At 35.4% G+C, this 21,307-nt stretch overlaps 1 protein-coding gene across 8 annotated transcripts in view; it reads left to right on the top strand.

The window, feature by feature from the left end:
• Nucleotides 1–20,555, top strand: part of shakB (Innexin family member shaking B) — a 137,762-nt gene extending 117,207 nt beyond the window's left edge. For all 8 annotated transcript variants that reach the window (XM_076133851.1, XM_076133842.1, XM_076133877.1 and 5 more), the window contains 3 exons: nucleotides 14,741–14,960; nucleotides 17,440–17,563; nucleotides 17,819–20,555. In XM_076133851.1, coding sequence (XP_075989966.1) covers nucleotides 14,741–14,960; nucleotides 17,440–17,563; nucleotides 17,819–18,224 — 750 coding nt within the window. In that variant the 3' untranslated portion in view covers nucleotides 18,225–20,555. The remainder of the gene's footprint in view (nucleotides 1–14,740; nucleotides 14,961–17,439; nucleotides 17,564–17,818) is intronic.
• Nucleotides 20,556–21,307: the final 752 nt, after the last annotated feature.

The following is a 21,307-nucleotide window of genomic DNA, read 5'->3' as shown; positions in this document are numbered from 1 at the left end:
CCCCTAACACCACAAAACCTATTGGCAGCAACTAAACAACACGCATTACTTTACCATTATGTCCGTACAGGGACGTAGTCTGATGCTCTCCTATTATTTCAATACATTATCTATATCTCTGGCCAAGCCTACGTTGGCAGCTACCAACCATATTTTAGGGTAACACCGGCTCTCGACCACAACGCCCGCGGGACGTGGGTTCTAATCCGAGTAGTGGTCATACATTATGCCTCTGCATTAGTGCTCTTATCGCTTATAATAAACAGAACTCGATTAGTTCTTGCTAGTTGATTACGAAGTAGGTATTGGTTGCCAGATCAGTGGCAGGTTTATCTCCAATGGCGTGTAAATTGAACGTGAAATGAAAAGCTATAAATATTTTGAATAAGGCCTTCTTTATTCTAGTAGCAGGGTTATGAACTTTTCCATTACTATGTAAAGATATCTCTTATCGTTCGGGTAGACACCCTACCATAACAGTTGGACAGCAGTGAGTCAACAAAACAGATTTTTAGATATTGAGTAGTTTTATTGTTTAATTTACTATTAACAAGATATTTACCAAAGTATATTCAATATTTTTGTAGCAATTATGAAAGTGACAGATAATCTTAAATTATTAATAGCATTATTATTTTCATTTCTATTAATGAATTATTAATTTGATTTGATATTTCATTTGAAACAATACCTATATCCTTCTATACCTATATCAAACACTATAAATTAGGACATAGGCTCTATGTCAGTTGACACATAACTCTTGCCTTGTTTCCGTCTGTTAACAACTGGTAATGGCGCAAAATGACGCATTGCCTCGCTATTGCATCATTGATAAATTCACAACTATTCAATTAATATGAAATATGATTGTGGATAGCGTTGCTTAAATTAATAAAATGCTTTTTCAGTTCATCCATTGCTAAAACTACCTTATTAAAAAAAGGATTATACTTTTCCAAGTCCATAGACTAGAAAATGTTATAATGTCATTAGTGTCAAATTTCCCGCCAAAACAATTGCGGGGAAAACCAGGAAGGTTTTATTCGGAGCAAACTCAAACATTACCAGAGTATTACGAAATGATGTTTAATATATATTTAATACACATTTCGTGCACGCACGGTGCATACGTCTGTTGTGTTTACAGAAACAGTCAGATTTATTGTTTTTGATTGTATTATTGTCAGTTTGTTAGCAATTACGACAAAAATACGTATGCACGCTTGTCCGAAGTTTTCAAACATTGTTTTACTTATTGATGATTAAACAGCCCAGTCGGCGGGAGAGATTTAATGTTTTCGAAATAAAACGTGAAATTACAGGTGATATTTTGATGATAATGAAATGTTATTCGTTTGTTTTTGTGAATAATTCGGCCGATCAATTTGATAAGTATTTTGAGGTTAAAATAAATAAAAACATTATAAGATTTCTTTCGAGGAACGATAACGTTCTTCACGCTGTAAACACTCGTGCACTAACAATTTTATTTATTTGTTTGTGCCTACGTCAGCTCCTTTTTTACACATTAAAAAGATAACATTATACCTGCAATGGATGAGACCAGCGCAAGATAGTAAAAAGTGACCTGCCGAAGAGTATGTACATTGGTACATTGTGATTCTCAATACATGGATATGAGCTTTTCTTTAAAAGTTTATAATGATAGGATATAGGGTATATTTTCTCAAAATAAACTGCACAATCGGTGTATAATCTAAGTAAATAAAAGGTGATAAGTCATATAAACCCTAGAATTTATTAAGATTATGTACATAGAGTCAATTCTATAGAGTCATATTATTATGAACAGTCATTTCAGTTTCTTCATAAACCAGTCGATCTAACTCGTTCTTCCGTGCATCAGCCATTAATTAAAGCAATTACAGTATATTGTATTTGTTTACACTTCATACAATAATTCGGTTAATCTCCTGCCGATATGTTTTCGTTCAGGCTATGTTGTTTGTACGTGTGTGTCGATGTTACGCACGAACTGATGGAATTCCGTTTATAATTGCAGTATTGCAGTGATATAATGGAAGCCTTGCTCTGAATTTGCAAGTGTCTGTTGTTATGTAAAGTTACTTGGACTTGATGCACACATTCCCATAATTCAACTGTAACCAAACTTGACAATAAATTATCCATTACCTTTTTTTATAAGGAATACAGTAGTTCAGTGTTCCGTGTCGTTGTTAGAGCAATGGTAGATGATCAATTAGATTTGCAATCTTTGTCTTCAGTCATAACTGGGTGACCTATAAACAGCGTTAAACTATTTGTTTTCTACTCCAAATTACAATAACCGTAGTATTTTCTTTTTCAGTCTTATTACGAGATCGGTAGTCATAGCAAGTCAAAAATCTTGTATAACTTTTATATAAGTAAGTCTTATCAAGACGAAAGACAAAAGGTTTTATTTGAGTTATTGTAAAATTAAACTCAATTAACAAACACAGTGATTAAAATCAATGAATAACTAATAAAAACAGCGCCATTGCAACAGTACTTCAAGCAAGGATTAACTATTACATTTGTTTACTTAGTACATTACTGCTCACACCGCGAACAGTGTAGCGTTATATTTGAGCCGAGAGTGGAATGGAGTCGTAAACAATTATTATTTATTAGTAACATTCGTGGGAATTGTTGCAATTTGTAGTTTCTACTTATATACTTTGTAGTTACGTGGCGATGTGATAATATACTTAATGGTATGTTCATTGATAAAGTTGAGGTAATTCTAAGTGCTCATTCACGTTGACTCGCGGGCGCGGTGGCGGGCGCGGTCGCGAAATATCAAACATATGGCGATGTACCGAAGTGTTCACGTACAAACCGTTCGCGCGGTCTAAGTCGCGGGCGAGCTAGCGGCGTCGCGCGCGGCCCGCGCGGCGCGCTCGCGCCAATATCAAACAAGTGAAGATGTTCGTGTGTGTTCACGTCGAACTAGCGGTGGCGGGCGCGATCCACTCGCGATGTCAAGTAAGATCAACCAGTTTGAGCCAGTTTGAGCCAAACGCCCGCCTGGCGGCCAACGTGAACACAAATCGCCACGTCCCCGCGCTCGCGACCGCCACCGCGCCCGCGAGTTCCAACGTGAACAAGCACTAATGTTTGTAATACGTCGATTCACGTTACAACCGACTTTTATAAAGGAAAAATATCTTAAATATATTCACTTAAAATCTTACTTTACATAGAATTGAGAGGCTTCTATTTTTATACTTGATCAGTTAAACAAAGATTTCTGCGTCAAAAATATTTATATTACAAGTTATTTCGTTGCTGAGCAAACGTTCGTGTTTTTTGTTCAATAACGACATTTAGTTTAGCCGTCCTAGGCCGCATTACTTCTGCATTTCAAGAAATGTCTCTACAATCATACACCTAACAAAAATACATAAAATAAACACGAAACTACAGCCAAATAAAAGAAACCTCCCACATACAATTCAATACAATATTTCAAAATCAATGTACAAAAATAAAATGGCAACTGAACATATTTTTTCCCGCGCTGTCAGTGCGGAAGGCAAAGACAACTGGACATACAGGCAGCGGCATAAATCACGCGTGTCGGCGCGATAGCGTGCAGCGTGTAACGGAACGACGCGTGATGATCGATGCAGCGCAAATCTATTTAGAATTCACGATTTGATTTACGTAATGTATGATACAATAAAAATTGTATTATTGCATTTGTTAATGTAAAACTTAAACTTTCTATATTATTTTAGATTACAGTTTTTGACACGGTTTATGCAGGCTGGCAAAAGAAAGTCTTTTTCTATGAATTGGAGTAATCCTATACATAAAAATGAATCGGCAAATGTGTTGCTTAGCGCAAAACTCAAGTTCAGCTTAACCAAGTCGACTTGTTGTTTTTTATTATTGTGTTTATTTAAGACTAGCTGACCCGCGCAACTTCGCTTGCGTCACATAATTTTCCCCGCTTTTGTAACATTTTTCGTTGCCACTCAGCTCCTAATGGCCGTAGCGTGATGTTATATAGCCTATAACCTTCCTCGATAAATGGGCTATCTAACACTGAAAGAATTTTTCAAATCGGACCAGTACATCCTGAGATCAGCGCGTTCAAACAAACAAACAAACAATCAAACAAACAAACAAACTCTTCAGCTTTATAATATTAGTATAGATTTAAGACACCCAAAATTTTATAGAGAGTAAAAATAACCAAAAATTAAATGTAATGAAAATTCGTGACCGAAGCTGCACGGGTTAGCTAGTAAAGTTCAAAAATTACGTCGCTGTCCAGTAATAATATAATGAGGTATAATCACGAAAAGCGTACTATAATTTGGTTAATGAATTAAATTCCATAACATAAAAATGTAGCTAATTTCTATTATAATTAAACCCACTTGACACGAAACCTAATAAACTACATTAAACTGTATTATTAGCTAATACAAATAAATTCGTGCCAACTAAATGATCCCATTAAAAATAAACTAAATTTCAAGGTTCAAACTATTCACTAAATCAAGTCTTATAATTAATAACTGCAAAACACACTAAACTCAAAAATAACACGTTCTCAAATTAACTCATAGTGTTGTACTCATTAATAGTGTTGTAATTCATAAGTCATTTCGCGTGGCCGTGAAAGAGTCACGCTCGGGAACGGGGCGGGGCCCAAGGCAGGAAATTGCCGCGGAAATCATTTGGCATGACGCTTAATTGTTCGGTACGCAGTTGAATTTTATAGTTTTACTACTTTGTCGTGGACTCGTGGCATAATGAGAGTACTGTGTAACGGCCCGCGCACACTTGCGACTTTTTGTTGACAAAGTTTTGCGTATTGTTTCTTAGTGCTTCAATTCTGACCTGTAGTAGTCGAAGTTATAGTCAAGAACTTTGCTAACTATACAGCCGAGCCGTTTTAAATCAATAGATTATGTTCGCTATTATTAGTTTTAAGGGCCGGGAGTTGTCTTTCTAAACAAATAGAAGAACCTCTAGGGAAAATTTTGTAACAATCTTTCTTGTATGTATAAGAAAAGTAGAGAAAGACCATTAAATACCACTTTCAACAATAAATTTGATAGTTTCGTATACCGATAGATATAAGAGAAACAAAAGCAACCGTCATAATTACATTCCCTTACCAATAAACTAACCATTCTTAACTCTTTTAAACTCAAAATTATACCACTTTCAAAAAAAACGTTAGTCGTCTCATATACAGATCAGAAACAAATAAAAGCAACCTACACAATCACATTTTCTAACCAAGAAATTTACCATTTTTAAAACTCTAAAAACCAAAATTCAACAACAAAAAATACGTCACATCAAAATAAAATCGCTTCATCTCATCCCTTATCATCCTATCCGTCCGGCGTCGATTGCCAAATGACTCACGATGTGCTCTTGGACCTAACTATGTGCTACGACCATCTATTGTAGTAACAGCTCATCGTCCGCGTGTCCATCAACACTATCTCTTAGATTTTAACACTATGTGACTGTGAAGTCATTATAGCCGGTTGTACTAGGTGTGTGAAGCCAGTTGCACTTATGTACAATTTGTGTTAAGGTCGAATGTGAATCATTTGTTGTGTCTAGAGGCTGATTTTCGAAATAGATGTTGTGTGTCTGCTACCTTTTTGGGCCTTGAAGCAGGATTAAGTTTCAATATAATTAGTAAATAGATGATAAAGGAAAATAAGTGTGAATTTTTTGTAGTCATGCTTATTGCCTTGCATTACCTTTAAGACAGTGCAACCTGGCAAGTATCAAGGAACATTTTAACTATAAAGTTAAAGAACTTAAAAAGCAAAACTACGAACTTGCTGTAAGAAAATCAACAAAATTACTACAGACAATGCAAGACAATCAATTATATCCAAGAACTAGTAATCTATCAGTACAAAACACGCTTGATTTTATTTGAAAAACATGTAATTTCCCCAAATGTCAGCTAAACTAAACCAACAAATTATTACACAACACCCAAAATACATAAATAAATCTATGTAATAAAATCAAACACAAAAGCACTTTTCAGTAACACGTAAAATATTCACAGCTACATATAAAATCAACATGAACTATGAACAGTGAACACTGAACAATGCTATTTCAAAGTAAACGGGCTATGGTTTTATTTCCGCATTTGGCTTGACTGTTCTAAATCAGGCGCAGACAGAGTGTTGCACTACCTTTTATTTTATTGTTTCAACTATTGTTGTATCGGTAAAAGGACTAATATTACTAAGTAAGAATAGTTTTGGTCTCTATTAAATGGGGCTTGAAAATAGATCTTAATTTATGTATTCAAAACTATCATACGTTAAACTGTGTAAAGACGAACTTAATCCCAATGGCATTTTTCACCAGTCGACTTTTGGGTGATGTAGATATGAATGTAATGTATCAGAGAGGGATTTCATGCTTGATTAAATGATTCTATATCGATGCGAAGCAATATTTTTTTAATTCTAGGGCAGTAACACAAAATGCGCGTTGGTGGTAAATTATTTTCATAATTTTGAAAACTACCTATATGTTAAAACACAGAACTAAATGTTGATGTAAGTCTCGAAGTAAATACGTGAGTGTTGATTTTGAGGCCTCTACAGGATAAGACATATTCTAAGTTTTCATTTCCTAGTAACTGAAGACCAAAAAATAAAAAAAATCCTTTGACTAATCTTGTCAGATGCCTTACACCTGCTATTTCAGCCGCTTAACTGCCAAAAAACTGACCCATAGTAAACGCAATAATCCAAACCATATATCAGTAATCTGCACACTGGTCCACACATATAACCGACAAGAAATACCCAAGAAATAGCTGATGTAAGACGTCGCTGCAAAGCAAGCGCTCAGCACATTTTGTAGGCGTTATCTTAACAGGCGAGTGGTGGGGGCGATCAGCTGTGAACTGATTGTACTACTTGTTGCATATATGTACATTATATACGTAGTTAGTTACCTAGTGCTCCCAATCTTGGGATATTTTCGTCTGCTTATGTGTTTGGTGTCGCGGACGGCCATGTGATAGGGAGGAGAAATTCTCGGCTTAGTTTTGTGATCTTTTTCTTGTGAGGAGTGGTAAAAGTGACTGGTCTGTGGTAACTGGTAATATATCGAAGCAAGGGCAGTCAAGAGCTATGTTTTTAAAAAGAACTTAATTATTTTAACCCGGTTATTAAACAAATATTTGTAGACTTTTGTTGCACCATGTAATTATTATTACACTTGAAAGTTAGATTAGTAAGTAGAAGCTTTCTTAAAAAAATATTTTTTATCTCAAATTTAGATTATGTAAAGACAATGTTTATTATCCGTGCTTAAATTAATTTAGAAATTTTTAGTGCACTTAATACCTAAGAAACAAACCAACACTTTAAACTTCCTAAAAATCTTAACCACAAAAATTTACTCAGAATAAAACTCCATAGTAAAAATTCTTGTAGCAAATACCTAGGACATTAAAAGTACGGTGGTCAACATACACCTGCTGTGGTGAACCACTCTCACTACACTTGGCACTGGACAACTATAAAATGTTCATATTGCTATTAAACGAGAAAAATAAAACGGTGTAAACTTTGTATTTACGCTACAGTAACGCAATTTTCTACAGACGGTACAACTGTGCATGAGAGTTTGACATTTAAAAATTAGTTCCTGTAATACTCGCTAGGGGCGCTGATCGTGTTTCATAAAATTTTCCACGTCCATAGCCAGTTGCGCTCACCGTTCGGCTAACGATCTGTGGGTTAAGCATACGTTGGCGCGGTCATTCTATAGATGGGTGACCGCATAGTGGTATTTGAACTGGGCGTCTCCGTGCTTCGGAGGGCACGTAAAAAGTCGGTCCCGGTTGTTGTCAATTAAGATAACAGTCGTTAAGCCACGTCAAAGGCCTTTCGGGCGGCTTGAACAACTTTGGCACTAGGTTGACCACTAACCATACGATAAGAAGAAGAAGATAAAATTTTTGCCGGTCATTCGTTGGTAGCCGCTAGTACTTATTATGATATTTTTAAAAGTTATTAATATCATCGAAATAATTAGGTAAAACCATTAGCGTTCACGAGCCTGACATTTTGAATGTATTTACACATACGGTAGGTGACACCATGATAGGTGCCCGCCTAGTATCCACGTAGCTTAGGTTATGACCTACATCTCACACTGAGGCGCTTGGTGATAAGATTATACTGTGTGATAAGTTTGTTATTAGTTAACACTTTAATTCAAGTCCAAACACCAAAAAGCGTGTACTTTCATTTAATAACCAACTTTATTTAGCGACTTCAGCCAATTTTAATGATTCTTACACAAAAACCAATTCTGTAAATTACGTACTACAATCAAACTTCACTTCACAGTATCACTTTGTAAAGTCTCATACAATCGTTAACAAATTATCTACTACTAGCTGACCCGCGCAACTTCGCTTGCGTCACATAAGAGAGAATGGGTCAGAATTTTTCACGTTTTTGTAACACTTTTTACTGTTACTCTGCTCCTATTGGTTGTAGCGTGATGATACAGAATATGTTTTTTTTTTCACGAAAAATATTCTCAAAATTATTTATATCTCTTAATAGAACGAAGTCGCGCTAAGGCATATCCGCCATTAAAACAGTTGCCATGACAACGGAATTTTGTTATTTCAATGTCATTATAATATTGACTATTCGCGACTTAGTTCGCCACTTGAATTTTCCCGGGAAATGCGCCATTTTCCCGGGGTAAAAAGTAGCCTATGTCCTTTCTCGGGTATCAAAATATCTCCCTACCAAATTTCATGCAAATTGGTTCAGTAGTTTAGGCGTGATTGAGTAGCAGACAGACAGACAGACAGAGTTACTTTCGCATTTATAATATTAGTATGGATAAAACAAAACAAAAACACATCGCGTCGTCATTTTAAAAAAGTCATAAGAGTATTAAAAAATGCACGTCTTAGGTCGTTTTTCAACCAAAGGTATATTTGTTTACATGCTAAGGGTCTCATGACGTTGATATTATAATATGACAAGTACGTATTTGTAAAGAATGACTTTTACACGCCGCGCTGTTCGTGTGTCGCTGTAAAAGTCATCAGATCTTAGGCTGACTGCACACATAGTCGGTCCGGCATTGAACGGCCTATCCGGGCGGCAAAACAGAATATGTGTAAATGAATGTTTGGGTAAAATGCCACTCAACGTCGCCGCACCTGATTATTTAAACCGAATTGTGACAATCGAACCCGAAGGAACTACCTGATCGACACAAACAGAACTTAGAGTCGGTTTTCTTGTATGATAAACTAGCTGACCCGCGCAACTTCGCTTCCGTCACTTAAGAGAGAATGGGTCAAAATTTTCCCCGTATTTGTAACATTTTTCACTGGTACTCTGTTAATATTGGTAGTAGCGTGATGATATATAGCCTATAACCTTCCTCGATAAATGGACTATCTAACACTGAAAGAATTTTTCAAATCGGACCAGTAGTTCCTGAGATTAGCGCGTTCAAACAAACAAACAAACAAACAAACTCTTCAGCTTTATAATATTAGTATAGAAGTATAAATAATGCCGAACTTTACTTGCCGACCCGAATATGTGTGTAACAAGCTTTACACTCGCTACTATTATTACTACAAGTAGGTATTAATAGGTATGACATTCTCTTTGTTTCTTATATAAATAATTCGTAAGATACTTTTCTCGTGTAATATTTGCGTTCTTGAATATAAATCACGGTATTTTTTACAAATTCGCTAATGTTCTTTAAGCATTATAATTTATCTTAGAAACATTTACGCGTCGCCATTGTTTTTCGCTTTAATTCTTAAAGATAGAAAAACTGAGTTATTCTCTTTCTTTTACATAAAAACGTATTACAATGAAACTTTGGGTTGTTTAGTTTTGCTTTTAAAGACAACTCCTGCTCTAGTACTTGCTCTTGTGTCGCGAGGACTTTTACAAACATACAAACAACGGACACAAAGCACAACCAGACCCGAAACAATTATACGTTAATCGCAAAAATAACTGTCCCACCTACGGCCTCCCGACGCAATTATATCGGCGTGGCGACCTAAACCACTGCGCCACGGAGGCGCACTTATAGAGTATCATTAGCCTAAACTTTATTTAAAAATTCCAAAGTCGGTCGAAAATCGCTTGCAACAACACGTCTAGTTTTTGGCAGTCATAGTTCAGGTCACAGCCACAGATTTACATGGCTGTAAAACCTATATTTTCAAACTGAATAGAAAAGTCGTTTATAAAAAACAGGCGATATCGTCGCCCGTTGTCTATAAACAACAGACAGATAGGTTTAACTACCGATGTTTGATGGATAGATGATGTGCATGAAAAGTGGCGCAGTTATGAATAGTTCGCCATAGTGCTGTGTGTTTAATTCTTTATTGAAATGGAGTATTTTATGGCGTTTATAGACTGCCTGGTTTTGATAGGTACTGTTTTAGGCTTGGTTTAAGATTTAAACGATTTTTAAGCCTAAAAAATGGTTTTACATAGGAATATAGGACTGTGTAGTTGTTATGTGTCGTAGAATTGTGCAAAAGTCCAAATTTAACACAACGGAGATAAACTTTGTAACAATTATGACTTTCTAATTTATATGTATATCTACACATTTTTCTTATTCAAAAGAGAAGAACACAACAGAAACACATCTACATACAGGAAATCATTCTTTTTTTCATACGCATAGATAGAGACCAGAAGACGCTACTGAAAACCTTATGAAGTATAAATAATATAATTAGGTATTGCGATCTATTTTTAAAAACTGATCTTTTAAATTAGTCATCTTAAGCCGCGATTCTATTGATTAAAGAAAGAATTTGATATTAGACGATAATTCAAAACCATCGTAGGTATGCATATTTGTAATAGCATCACTGCAATCTAGATTACAAACATCCCAGAAATGTTAACCAAATATTTCTGCATCTGTAACTCCGTAAAGCTCAGTGTAAATAATATTAAACGTAGATTACAACGTAAATCATCTTTACGGCGTGTGATGCATCACTATAATTCATTGAGAGGACTCCAATCTGATATCACATACGGGTCTTCAATTACTGGGCACGGCTCCAAATGCGACCTAGACGAGAAAAATCCAATTGCTTCCAACATTAGCGCCGTGACACATTATTTTTTAAGATTGTTTCGATTGTTATAATTTTGTATCATTATGCACATTTCTGGTTTTCTGGTTTGTATACTAGGCACTAGACAGGCAGTGGCTTGAAGGGCTTTAAAAAGAAGGGTGAATTACAGATCAAAACATAATTTGGTGATCTATTAGTTAGAATCTATGAGGCTCATTCTCAAATTTCCGGATAACTTACAATTTATCGCATAGTTGGAAATTTCATTTCTGACTGAAATACTTTAGCTTGATATATCAAAGTTCAGTGAACTCTATCACCTCACACACACTCAAAAGCTTATGTTTATTACCTGTTCGTTCAAAACTAGGTCTAAATATCAAACCAAAACCAATACATCTATTAGAAACTTTACCTATATTTCTATCCCTGTCATATAAATAAGTCTAAAAGCGAACTTTCTTGCAAAACTCTTCAATAATCTTTGACAAGCGCCACTTATTTTTACATTCACTGAATTGATAATAGCCAAAGTGTCATGGCGGGAGTAGTATTGCCAGACTCAATTTATGTGTTACGTGCGAGTGGCAACACTGCAGTAGTTTTTAAAGTTTGGCAGTTAGCATGCTGTGGGAGTGATGGATAAAGCCACGAGTTAACTGCAGGCTAAGTTATTCTTTAATCGTTTTAGATTGATGGTTTAAGTGCTTGGGTTCGGAATAGTGCAGTTATATTTATGCTGTGCCGCAAATAGATACCTTTTCTACTGTTACAGATCTTGTCTGCTACTGCTTTCTATTGTATATTGGGACTTTATGTTACTTTTTTTTTACAGCAGTGAAAAGTTATTGTCTTATTCAAAATATTAATAACTATTTGATAACCCAGACAACGATGTGGAGGAGTAGACCCAGACGACCCAGACGACGCGTGACGAGCTTCTTTTTCTCATTTTGTTTGATGTATTTTTGAGGTTTAAAAATATTGTAATTTTCTTAAGTTACTGTCCCAATGTTGGGCAAGGGTCTCCTCCTTTACTTATACTATTATTATATTCACATTATAAATATTCTTATAGTTATGATAAAAATAACCTATTCAGGTTTAGATTCAACGGATTTAAGATAAAATTATATTCTAGATTTAGTCCAAATTCATGATCACCATAATCATTGTTTACGTCTTCAATTCGCGTCTATTCACCAGTTACAATAAACAAGCATAATGATATTGCTTTAATATTATCTGTATTCCAGTTTATTACCGCATATGAACAGTTTAAAGCCGGCCGGAAGCGTTAAACCGCAATATTCTGTACCACGCACGTAACTTGCCACTTCTGAAAGAAAACCTGTAAATTCCAATGTACCGCATTAATAATAAAGGCTTTGGCATTCGCCTGTATTGAAGCACTTTAAATTTATGTTGCAACTTGCACAGTATGCGCTTTACAGTTGAGTAAAGTACTACTAGTAACGCCATCTAGTTGAGTGTTGGGGGAACTTATGAATGTTTTACATCGCTACTTAATTTATTATTATTGTTGTAAAAATATTCTCTCACCATGTTGGTCTGTCTGTTGAAAATATAACAAATTATAGAAAAATAAATATTTACACCAAAAAATAGACTTGTCCATTAAGAAGTTTAAGACGTCTAATACGTTGCTAGGGTTTTGCTTACATTAAAAGTATAAACGGTTTTATTGCTGAATATGATAAATGAATAAAAACGCTACCAATGTAATTAGATTTTAAGCAGGACCGATCAACGCCTGCTGGGCCCACAGGCTTAAACTATCTGCAGTCTACACATAAAAAAAAATACATTCTTTTAAATAAATCTTAAAACCTTCTAAACCGATTTGAACAAATCTTTCACCAATAGAAATACAAGAGAGTACCACCGGCTACTATTTATTTATATAAAGATATGGACAGTTTGTCCGTCAGTAAGCGCACATAGTCGGCGGGGAGCTGTGTTGAAAGTCATAATATCTGATGGCTATAAACCATTTACGATATGTCTAGCCAGATGAATTTATTGGCTATACAGGGCTGCCTATTGCGATATTGATTTGAGGATGTGAGATCTATTTGAGAGATGACACTGCTTTTATTTTCTGTTTACTCACTTTTTCATGCTTAAATTTAGTAAAATGGTAGTTCAAGTTACAAATATTTAGGCGCTAATTATATTAAAGCACTCGTAAAATTAGCAATTAATATTTTTGTCTTTGACTTTAACTACAGTTTAAACTGCTACTAAGCTAATGTGCGAAATGCACTTGATTGAAATTAAAATACGATTTAAGATTGTAACATAGTTGTTACGACAACGACTTGTATTGAACCAGACCTCCACAATACAAAAGACCATAAAAATGTTCCTTAAAAAAAATATAGAAATGCGTTGCCTACTCTTTACACGACGCATAATTTTGTAGCGCTATGTTGTGGTCCGATAATGTGACGTGATTTGATACGTTGTAGAAGTATGAAAGAACTGTTTCAATTCCATTCTATAAAATAGTAGTTATTGGTGAATTATCTACTATCGTCTCATATCGATCCATCTCCAAGCTTGCCAACCCTATCTTCCATACGTATTTTTGCAATTGCATAGCCCCATAGAGTATTGCTTCACGATATTATTATGTTGGTACACACTACACACTGTTACACGTTGCAATCACACAAACGTCTGCTATTTTCAACTTTCATATCACATTTTATTACCACGAATCTAAAATACGGCTCCATGTGAGTCATGTCTTAAAATCGTGTCATTTTAAAATTTAGACTTTAAGTTGTTAAGTTTAAGGTTTAAAATGTACTGTAGGTGTAGTTTTAAGGATATCTGTAAAAAGCAATCGTCGTATTAAGTGAAAATGCCATCGTAAAATTGTTTGGACACTTAAAATTAGTTTTTCTTTTGTTTTACGTCGCAATTTTCTAGATTTCTAACCTCGACACGTATTGAAGATTATCTTTTGATTGAAAACTAAAAGGTTTTGTTTTGTTGTTTTTGTTCCTCATAGGTGGCAGTCTCAATAAAACTGTGCAAATAAAGTGATAACCATTTTTAATATCGACCATGTATAATGGTTCATAACTGAAAACGTCAGAATTTTCCGGTCCTACCGAATTCACTGACGCCATCTTACACCATTGATATTAAGTTTATATTATACTGAAAGTTGCAAGACTTTTTGTAATAGACGAAATACCCTAACCACCACGTTTAATAATACTCCGTCTTCATTTTAAAGTATATTTAACTGTGTCACCTCTTATTATTCATTGTAAATGGTCAAAAACAAAAAGGCTACAAAATGTTTACGGGAAAACCGCACCCCTCGCTCTGACATTTACTGAAGTCTGCAAGACCTTTTGTAATTGATGATAAACGTTAAGCCCTACATTAATTAATATACAACGCCTTCAGATTAAAGTGTATTTAAAGTATCATCTCTTATTGTTCATTAAAAAAATGTCAAAAATAAAAAAGGCCACTAATTTTTACTAGAATACCACACCACTCCCTCTGGCATAGTATGCCAACCCAACAGTACCAATCATTTTCACACAATTATTTCTAAATTTCCAGGCAATGTTGTTCTACGCGCCCCGTTGGCTTTGGAAGTCGTGGGAGGGGGGCAAGATCCGCGCGCTCATGATGGACCTGGACGTGGGGGTGTGCACCGAGATCGAGAAGAAGACCAAGAAGAAGCTGATCCTCGACTACCTGTGGGAGAACCTCAGGTACCACAACTGGTGGGCGTACCGGTACTACCTCTGCGAGGGGCTCGCCCTTGTCAATGTTATAGGTGAGTAACTGAGTAGGCTTCAAAGCGATTAATTTGCAAAAAGAAAATTATGTTTTTTTTGTACTGCAAAGACTTAGTAAAACTGTACAGGTACTTTGAACAATTATCGACGAAGCTGAAATTGCTTAAAGTTGTTTAAAAGAAATGTGTAAAATTGACTTCAAAATTAAGACATCAAGATAAAATATTCTTTGAACTTTTGCATACATAGTTAGTATAAAATATGTAAATAAACGCATTCGCGTAACAATAAGAAAGAAAGCAATGTGAGAGAACCCGAAACTGAAACAATCAAATCTGTAATCTAGAATCAATTGCATTTCCTACAATACTCGCACATATAAAACTATCGTAAAATATAAGTGCAAACAACACAAAATGATATTTCCAACAGAAACCCTTATTGGCACCCACCACGGGACCGCCGAAGAGGTCAACGACCTGCTCAAAATAAACTGATCACATCTCGTCTAAAAAACCGCCAACATTCACCAATATGGCGTCACTTCCGCCAACGTCAAACTTGCTATGGCTATTTACTTTCGTTTCCGGTGTGACAAAAACTAAGTGGGGCAAAGGAATAATGGTGGATGCCAACAGTGTTGCCATAATATGAGGTTTGTCGTTTAAAATCATTGCATATCGAGTTCTTGATATGAAGATAGTGGAAATTGAATCGAGAGATGTTCAGTGTATTGTTTGTTTACACGTGGAAAAGTGTAATGGGGATGTGAAACATTTTGTTGTTAATAAAACTGAATTGACACTATGAATACACCTTATAGAAATAGTTCTTTTGGCTATTTCGTTCTAATCTTTGGCTGTCGCTTCAGTTGTATCGCTGTAACATACATAATAATATGTTAATTACCATGTTTCAGAGCTATATTCTTAGACAAATAAATTCAATGGTATCTCACAGCGCATTTACTGCAAAAGGTAATTAAAATATTGGAGTTAGAGTTTTCAAACTGTGATTTTAATAGACGTATACTTTCGCCCTCCATTTTGCAACAAATGTTATTCGATCAAAATGAGACAAGAGAGGAAAATTTAAATAAGTAAATTACATACTTACAACTTCGACTTATTTTAGAGATGGATACAAATATGCCTACTCTGAAAACGCCATTTTCAAGAGTGTAATTGTCAAGTGTTATATCAAAAAACATGCATACACAAGCAATTTATCGAAGCAGTTGGCTTGTTTGTCACGGCGGCTTATTTCGTAGGCCGGCGAGCGCGTGCGGCTGATATCAGCCACATCTGCCGCGCCCGCGAGCTGAATCCAGAACTAACGCACGCACGCAATAAACAAACGCAGAAGATTCACTTTATTCTACGTTGTAGGGGAAATTAAATGGACATTGTTGTAGTATGAAAGCTATTTGTGATGAACGTGAAAATATTTTTTCTTGCTGTAAAAATGTTTGCTGGATAATTCTGTTAATCTGCATGAGTAATAAGTATACAAGAAAAAAGTTATCAAGGATTTATTTGGTTGCAGCAGTACAAATATTATTATAAATGTGATTTGATCGATTGACGACATTTTCTATTGCTGTTTTGTTTATTTGCGTGCCTATGAATTGACGAATGTTTCATTAGGTAGCAGATAAGTAATATATGGTACTGCATATCAGTATGTTTTCAAACCAATAAATTATTTTGCAGGTGCACTGTAGCAGTTACAGAATCGTTAAAAATTTAATTGAACTATTTACCTATAAAAAAGCCTGAATAATAATTATAAAAATCGCCAATATAACTTAAGAAAACTCTTTTCCTAGAGGGCATTGGAGTTTTTAGAAATTTATCATATCTTAACCAATTATTTACTCAAGAAATCTATAAAACATTTAAAAGACAAATCAAAGCGGTGTCTCCAAGTTCCCTACACAGTAAGGTCATGTCCGCACCGATGTAAATCATAACATATTGAATTAAAACGGACACAAAGTAACTTTTACAACACAATACAGTTTTATGTGTCCTGCACAGCTATGCAATAAAACACGGTGCGTTCCGTTTTCTTACAGACCGTTCAGAATATAGATGTGATGTGGAACTTTTTTTGTTAGTTTTGGTAATCGTCTTTTGTTTATGTTTAGGTATTCTTTTTATGGGTTTGATAAGGATCTTATTTATGTTGCTGACTGATAAAATATTTATTGATTAGTTTTAGAGACATGACTCTTGTAATCTAAAATTTAAATTTATGAAGCATGTTGGGTCCAATAAACGTCATTATTAAAAATGCAATGTATGTTGCGTATCGTTCTAAATGCCATTGTAACTAAAGTAATGTGCTGTCAAAACTTTTAGCCGGATTTCTAGTGGTGTGTTGATTACATTCTCAGTCTGCGAAACTTAAAATGGCGTAACCGTGGGACTCATCTTTACCTACTCATAGGTGATGTGAAAATAGCACTTTTTCATTAGGTACCTATGTTTTTTCACCGATATGTATATGTTTCAGGGCAAATGTTCCTGATGAACCGGTTCTTCGACGGCGAGTTCATGACGTTCGGGCTGGACGTGATCGCGTACATGGAGTCCGACCAGGAGGACCGCGTCGACCCCATGATATACATATTTCCAAGGTAACAACTTTGTTGTGAGTTTGTAAGTGGTAAAATATAATTAGGTGGAATCTTTAATAGATATCAAAATGTGGAAATAGCTGGTGTTTTTTAAAAGTGCGATAATACGTGAATGCGCTGATATCCACATGCTAAGAAGACGATAAAATAAATACACTTTGGCATCAGCTTGTTTATGGAACTCAAATAATCTTTCCATTCGATTAGGGCGATATTTTGTAGAGCTTAAAACAAGACTATTATTTTAACTTGCAGGATGGTAAAGTGTACACTGTTCAACAAGTTCGGTTCATCGGGCGAGGTAGAGCGGCACGACGCGCTCTGCATCCTGCCGCTGAACGTGGTCAACGAGAAGATCTACGTGTTCCTGTGGTTCTGGTTCGTCATCCTCGGCATCCTGACCTTCATCACGCTCATCTACCGGCTGGTGATCATCTTCTCGCCGCGCATGCGCGTGTACATGATGCGCATGCGCTTCAGGCTCGTGCGCCGCGACAACGTGGACACCATCGTGCGCCGCAGCAAGATGGGCGACTGGTATCTGCTGTACATCCTGGGCGAGAACCTCGACTCGGTGATCTTCAGGGACATCATGCACGAGTTCGCGAACAAGCTGAACCACAACTACCAGCACCACATCCACGGAGTGCCGGACGCGTGACCTCCGGTGCCCGGGTGGGTGTTCCACACGTGACTGACGTCGCTGCAGCGCGACATGGAGCCGCCCGCGTGAGGCCCGCCTGAGGCCCGCGCGACGCCTGCGCCGCCGCCTGCAGTACCCACCAATGTTCGCCACACTGGACAATACTAACGAGTGTAAAGACTACTTTTATCGATACTTTTTAAATCGAATCGTAACAGTGCAATTCTAAACATGCAATAATAGTTTGTACTTAATGTTAAGAACGTGATCTCAGGACGAATCCTATCGAAGGCCTTCTATCGTACCATCGACGGCTGCCCGTTAGCACTAGCGTACTTTTTAGATCTATTTTTACTCATAGTTCGGCTCGTAGTAATCTGTTAATGGACGCTTCGTTTTTTTCTACTTTAGCTGTTGTAATATACTGATCGTAAGCACACGGTGAGCACACAATATACAATTTTTACACGCGGTTTCACTCGCCAAGGATTTGACAGACCAAAAAATTAAAGCAATAATTAATAAAGCAATTAAGTATTATAGTGTAGTTGTAATATTAACTAGTTGGACGAAGTTGTACTTAGAGGAGTCGAGGTTCATATCCCCGCGTATGTAATATGAATCACTACGAACTTGACAGTGACCCAGGGTCAAAAGACATTTGCAAATAACGAACGAGATATTATTAGAATATTTTAACGCCATAGTGAATCTGATCGTTGGTTTCAAATATATTTGCTGCATATATTTCAAACAACCATTGTTCCTATATTGTTCGAAGTAGACAACGGTACTTCGGTTGTATCGTTGTTAAAGTTATTTATTTTCAAATATATAGATTTGTGACTTATGAAATTCCAAAATCGTGTATTTATGAAGGTTGCACTAAACTTAATTAATAATTACGTAACTTTTGCCAATCGTAAAGCTCAAAATGATGACATATATGAAAACACTGCCATAATACAAAATTGAACAAATAACATTCAAAATAATGTTAATTAAGATTTGTTGTATTTGACTATTAAATATTATTAAATGGAGCGACTGAATTCTTATAATTTTCCTTCGATAATTAGAGAAAATATAATATTGAATGATGAAATCTAATCTATGAAGTAAGTAATACATTAATTAAAATTTGTGAAAAATAAATCGTAGAAATTCTAAAGTAAAATAAATAATAATTTAGATTTCGTCAATCAATATTAAAATCTTTATAAAGTAATTAATTTACAATTTGACTGTAGACTTATAATAAAATAATATATTAAATTGTTGATTAAACAATTTGAATTTATTAAAATCGGAGTTTTCGGTTAAATTATTGTCAAATTGTAAATAATTATAGAGCTATTAAAAGGTGACACTTTACTTGGTTATTTTTGTCTTGCTGTCTCACTCACTCATATGAAGAATAACAGAGACAGAGCTATAAAGTTTACCAGGTAATCAAGTGAAATGTCACCAAGAGAATTATTTGCCTCGTGAAAGGCTAAATTTATAATTGTTACATACATTTTGTTGTGTTCGTGAGGTTATCTAGTAAAGTTGTGTCGGCTTTCACATCTGACTTGTGGTCTACAAAAATATATTTTTCAACCATTTATTTTAAAATTTCAACTATCACGGTTTATGAGATACAGCCAGGTGACAAACAGGCAAAAGTCTTAGTATAGGGTTCTTGTTTTGACTACGGAACCCTTAAAAGATTAAAATAAATTTATTTTGCTGTTCTGATAAAATAATCTTCAATTATTATTTTACATATTTAGTTACTTATTATTTAAAAAAAACATTCAAGGATTAAGTTAATTGAAAAAGAAATAAATAATATGTCAATAACAGCTGCATATCCTTGGGTACTGATTTTACCTATTACTTTAAATCAAGATCGTAATTTATGTAGACCACATGTATCAGTATGTCTGAGACACACTAATTTTATGTGAAAAGGTTGTCAGAAATAAAAATTGTAAAATGTAACTTTATGTTTGCTGGCGTTGATAGAGCCTTTCAGGCATTTCAATCATTGTGAAAAACGTTCCTAGCCCGTGTTCGACATTAAAAAACAGAGCCTAACTCAAAATATCATAGATTTATTTAAATAGCAGTAACATAAAATAGCGTAGCGGTAACGTTATAACTCGTTACGTTATTAGCATGCTTTTTCGTTATAAATAACAGAGTATTTATTATAGCATGTTGCTTGTCGAACACGGGTGCCCACGGTCCTACAGTAAATAGTGAACTTATGCCAAATATTGTGCCAAAAGATACGTTGTAGCGGAGGTGTACGACAGAGCTGAGTTACCATGGGAGATATCGAATAAATCATTTTGAAAAATCTTTTATGTATTTCATTTAACACTATTATACACAGATTTCCATAGTATAATGAAAATGGCAAAGATGATCTCCTGAAATGTACAAGCAGGAGATTTGATATTATCACCTACAATTTTGAGATTTAAAAGTCTACTTTCAACAGGACCCTTGTCCCGAAAAAAGACTCCGAAGTGAGTATGCTTTCTTAATTTGTACAGACAATCAGACCAACAGATTTAGAATTAGCGTATGCAAAATCTAGCCACACTTTGAATCATTGTGATAATAAAACCTAGGACACACGTTACACCTAATTAGTTATCCACCGTTACACCTAATTAACTGTATATTTATAATCGAACTAAATTTTCAAGAACCCATTTAATTTTTAGGCCTAGTGACACAATGCTCTCAGACGATTACTATTAGACTACACTGAGTACACTGACAAGCATTGAAAGCACAAAAAAACTACCTTACCCTCTAAAATTTCCTACGGAACCATGCACCAAACATAACTAATTCAACACTTGGCAGTTGGCACTAACAGAACAGTGTGTAGATATCTTAAACAAAACGAGACCGAGATCCGCTTCATAAATACGAACGAGTATTCAGTACTGCAACTAGTTTTAACACGTCCGACTAATAATATACACTTAACTAAAAACAGTTTTTCCCGCGACTTCGTTCGCGTGAGTAGGTACATTTTCGGGGAAGAAAGTATTTTATGAGTTAATCTAGGTTATTAACTATTTATTGGCAAATTATGG

This window comes from Anticarsia gemmatalis, chromosome 2 (assembly GCF_050436995.1).
Source record: "Anticarsia gemmatalis isolate Benzon Research Colony breed Stoneville strain chromosome 2, ilAntGemm2 primary, whole genome shotgun sequence".
NCBI lineage: Eukaryota > Metazoa > Arthropoda > Insecta > Lepidoptera > Erebidae > Anticarsia > Anticarsia gemmatalis.
This window is presented reverse-complemented; position numbering and strand designations above follow the sequence as displayed.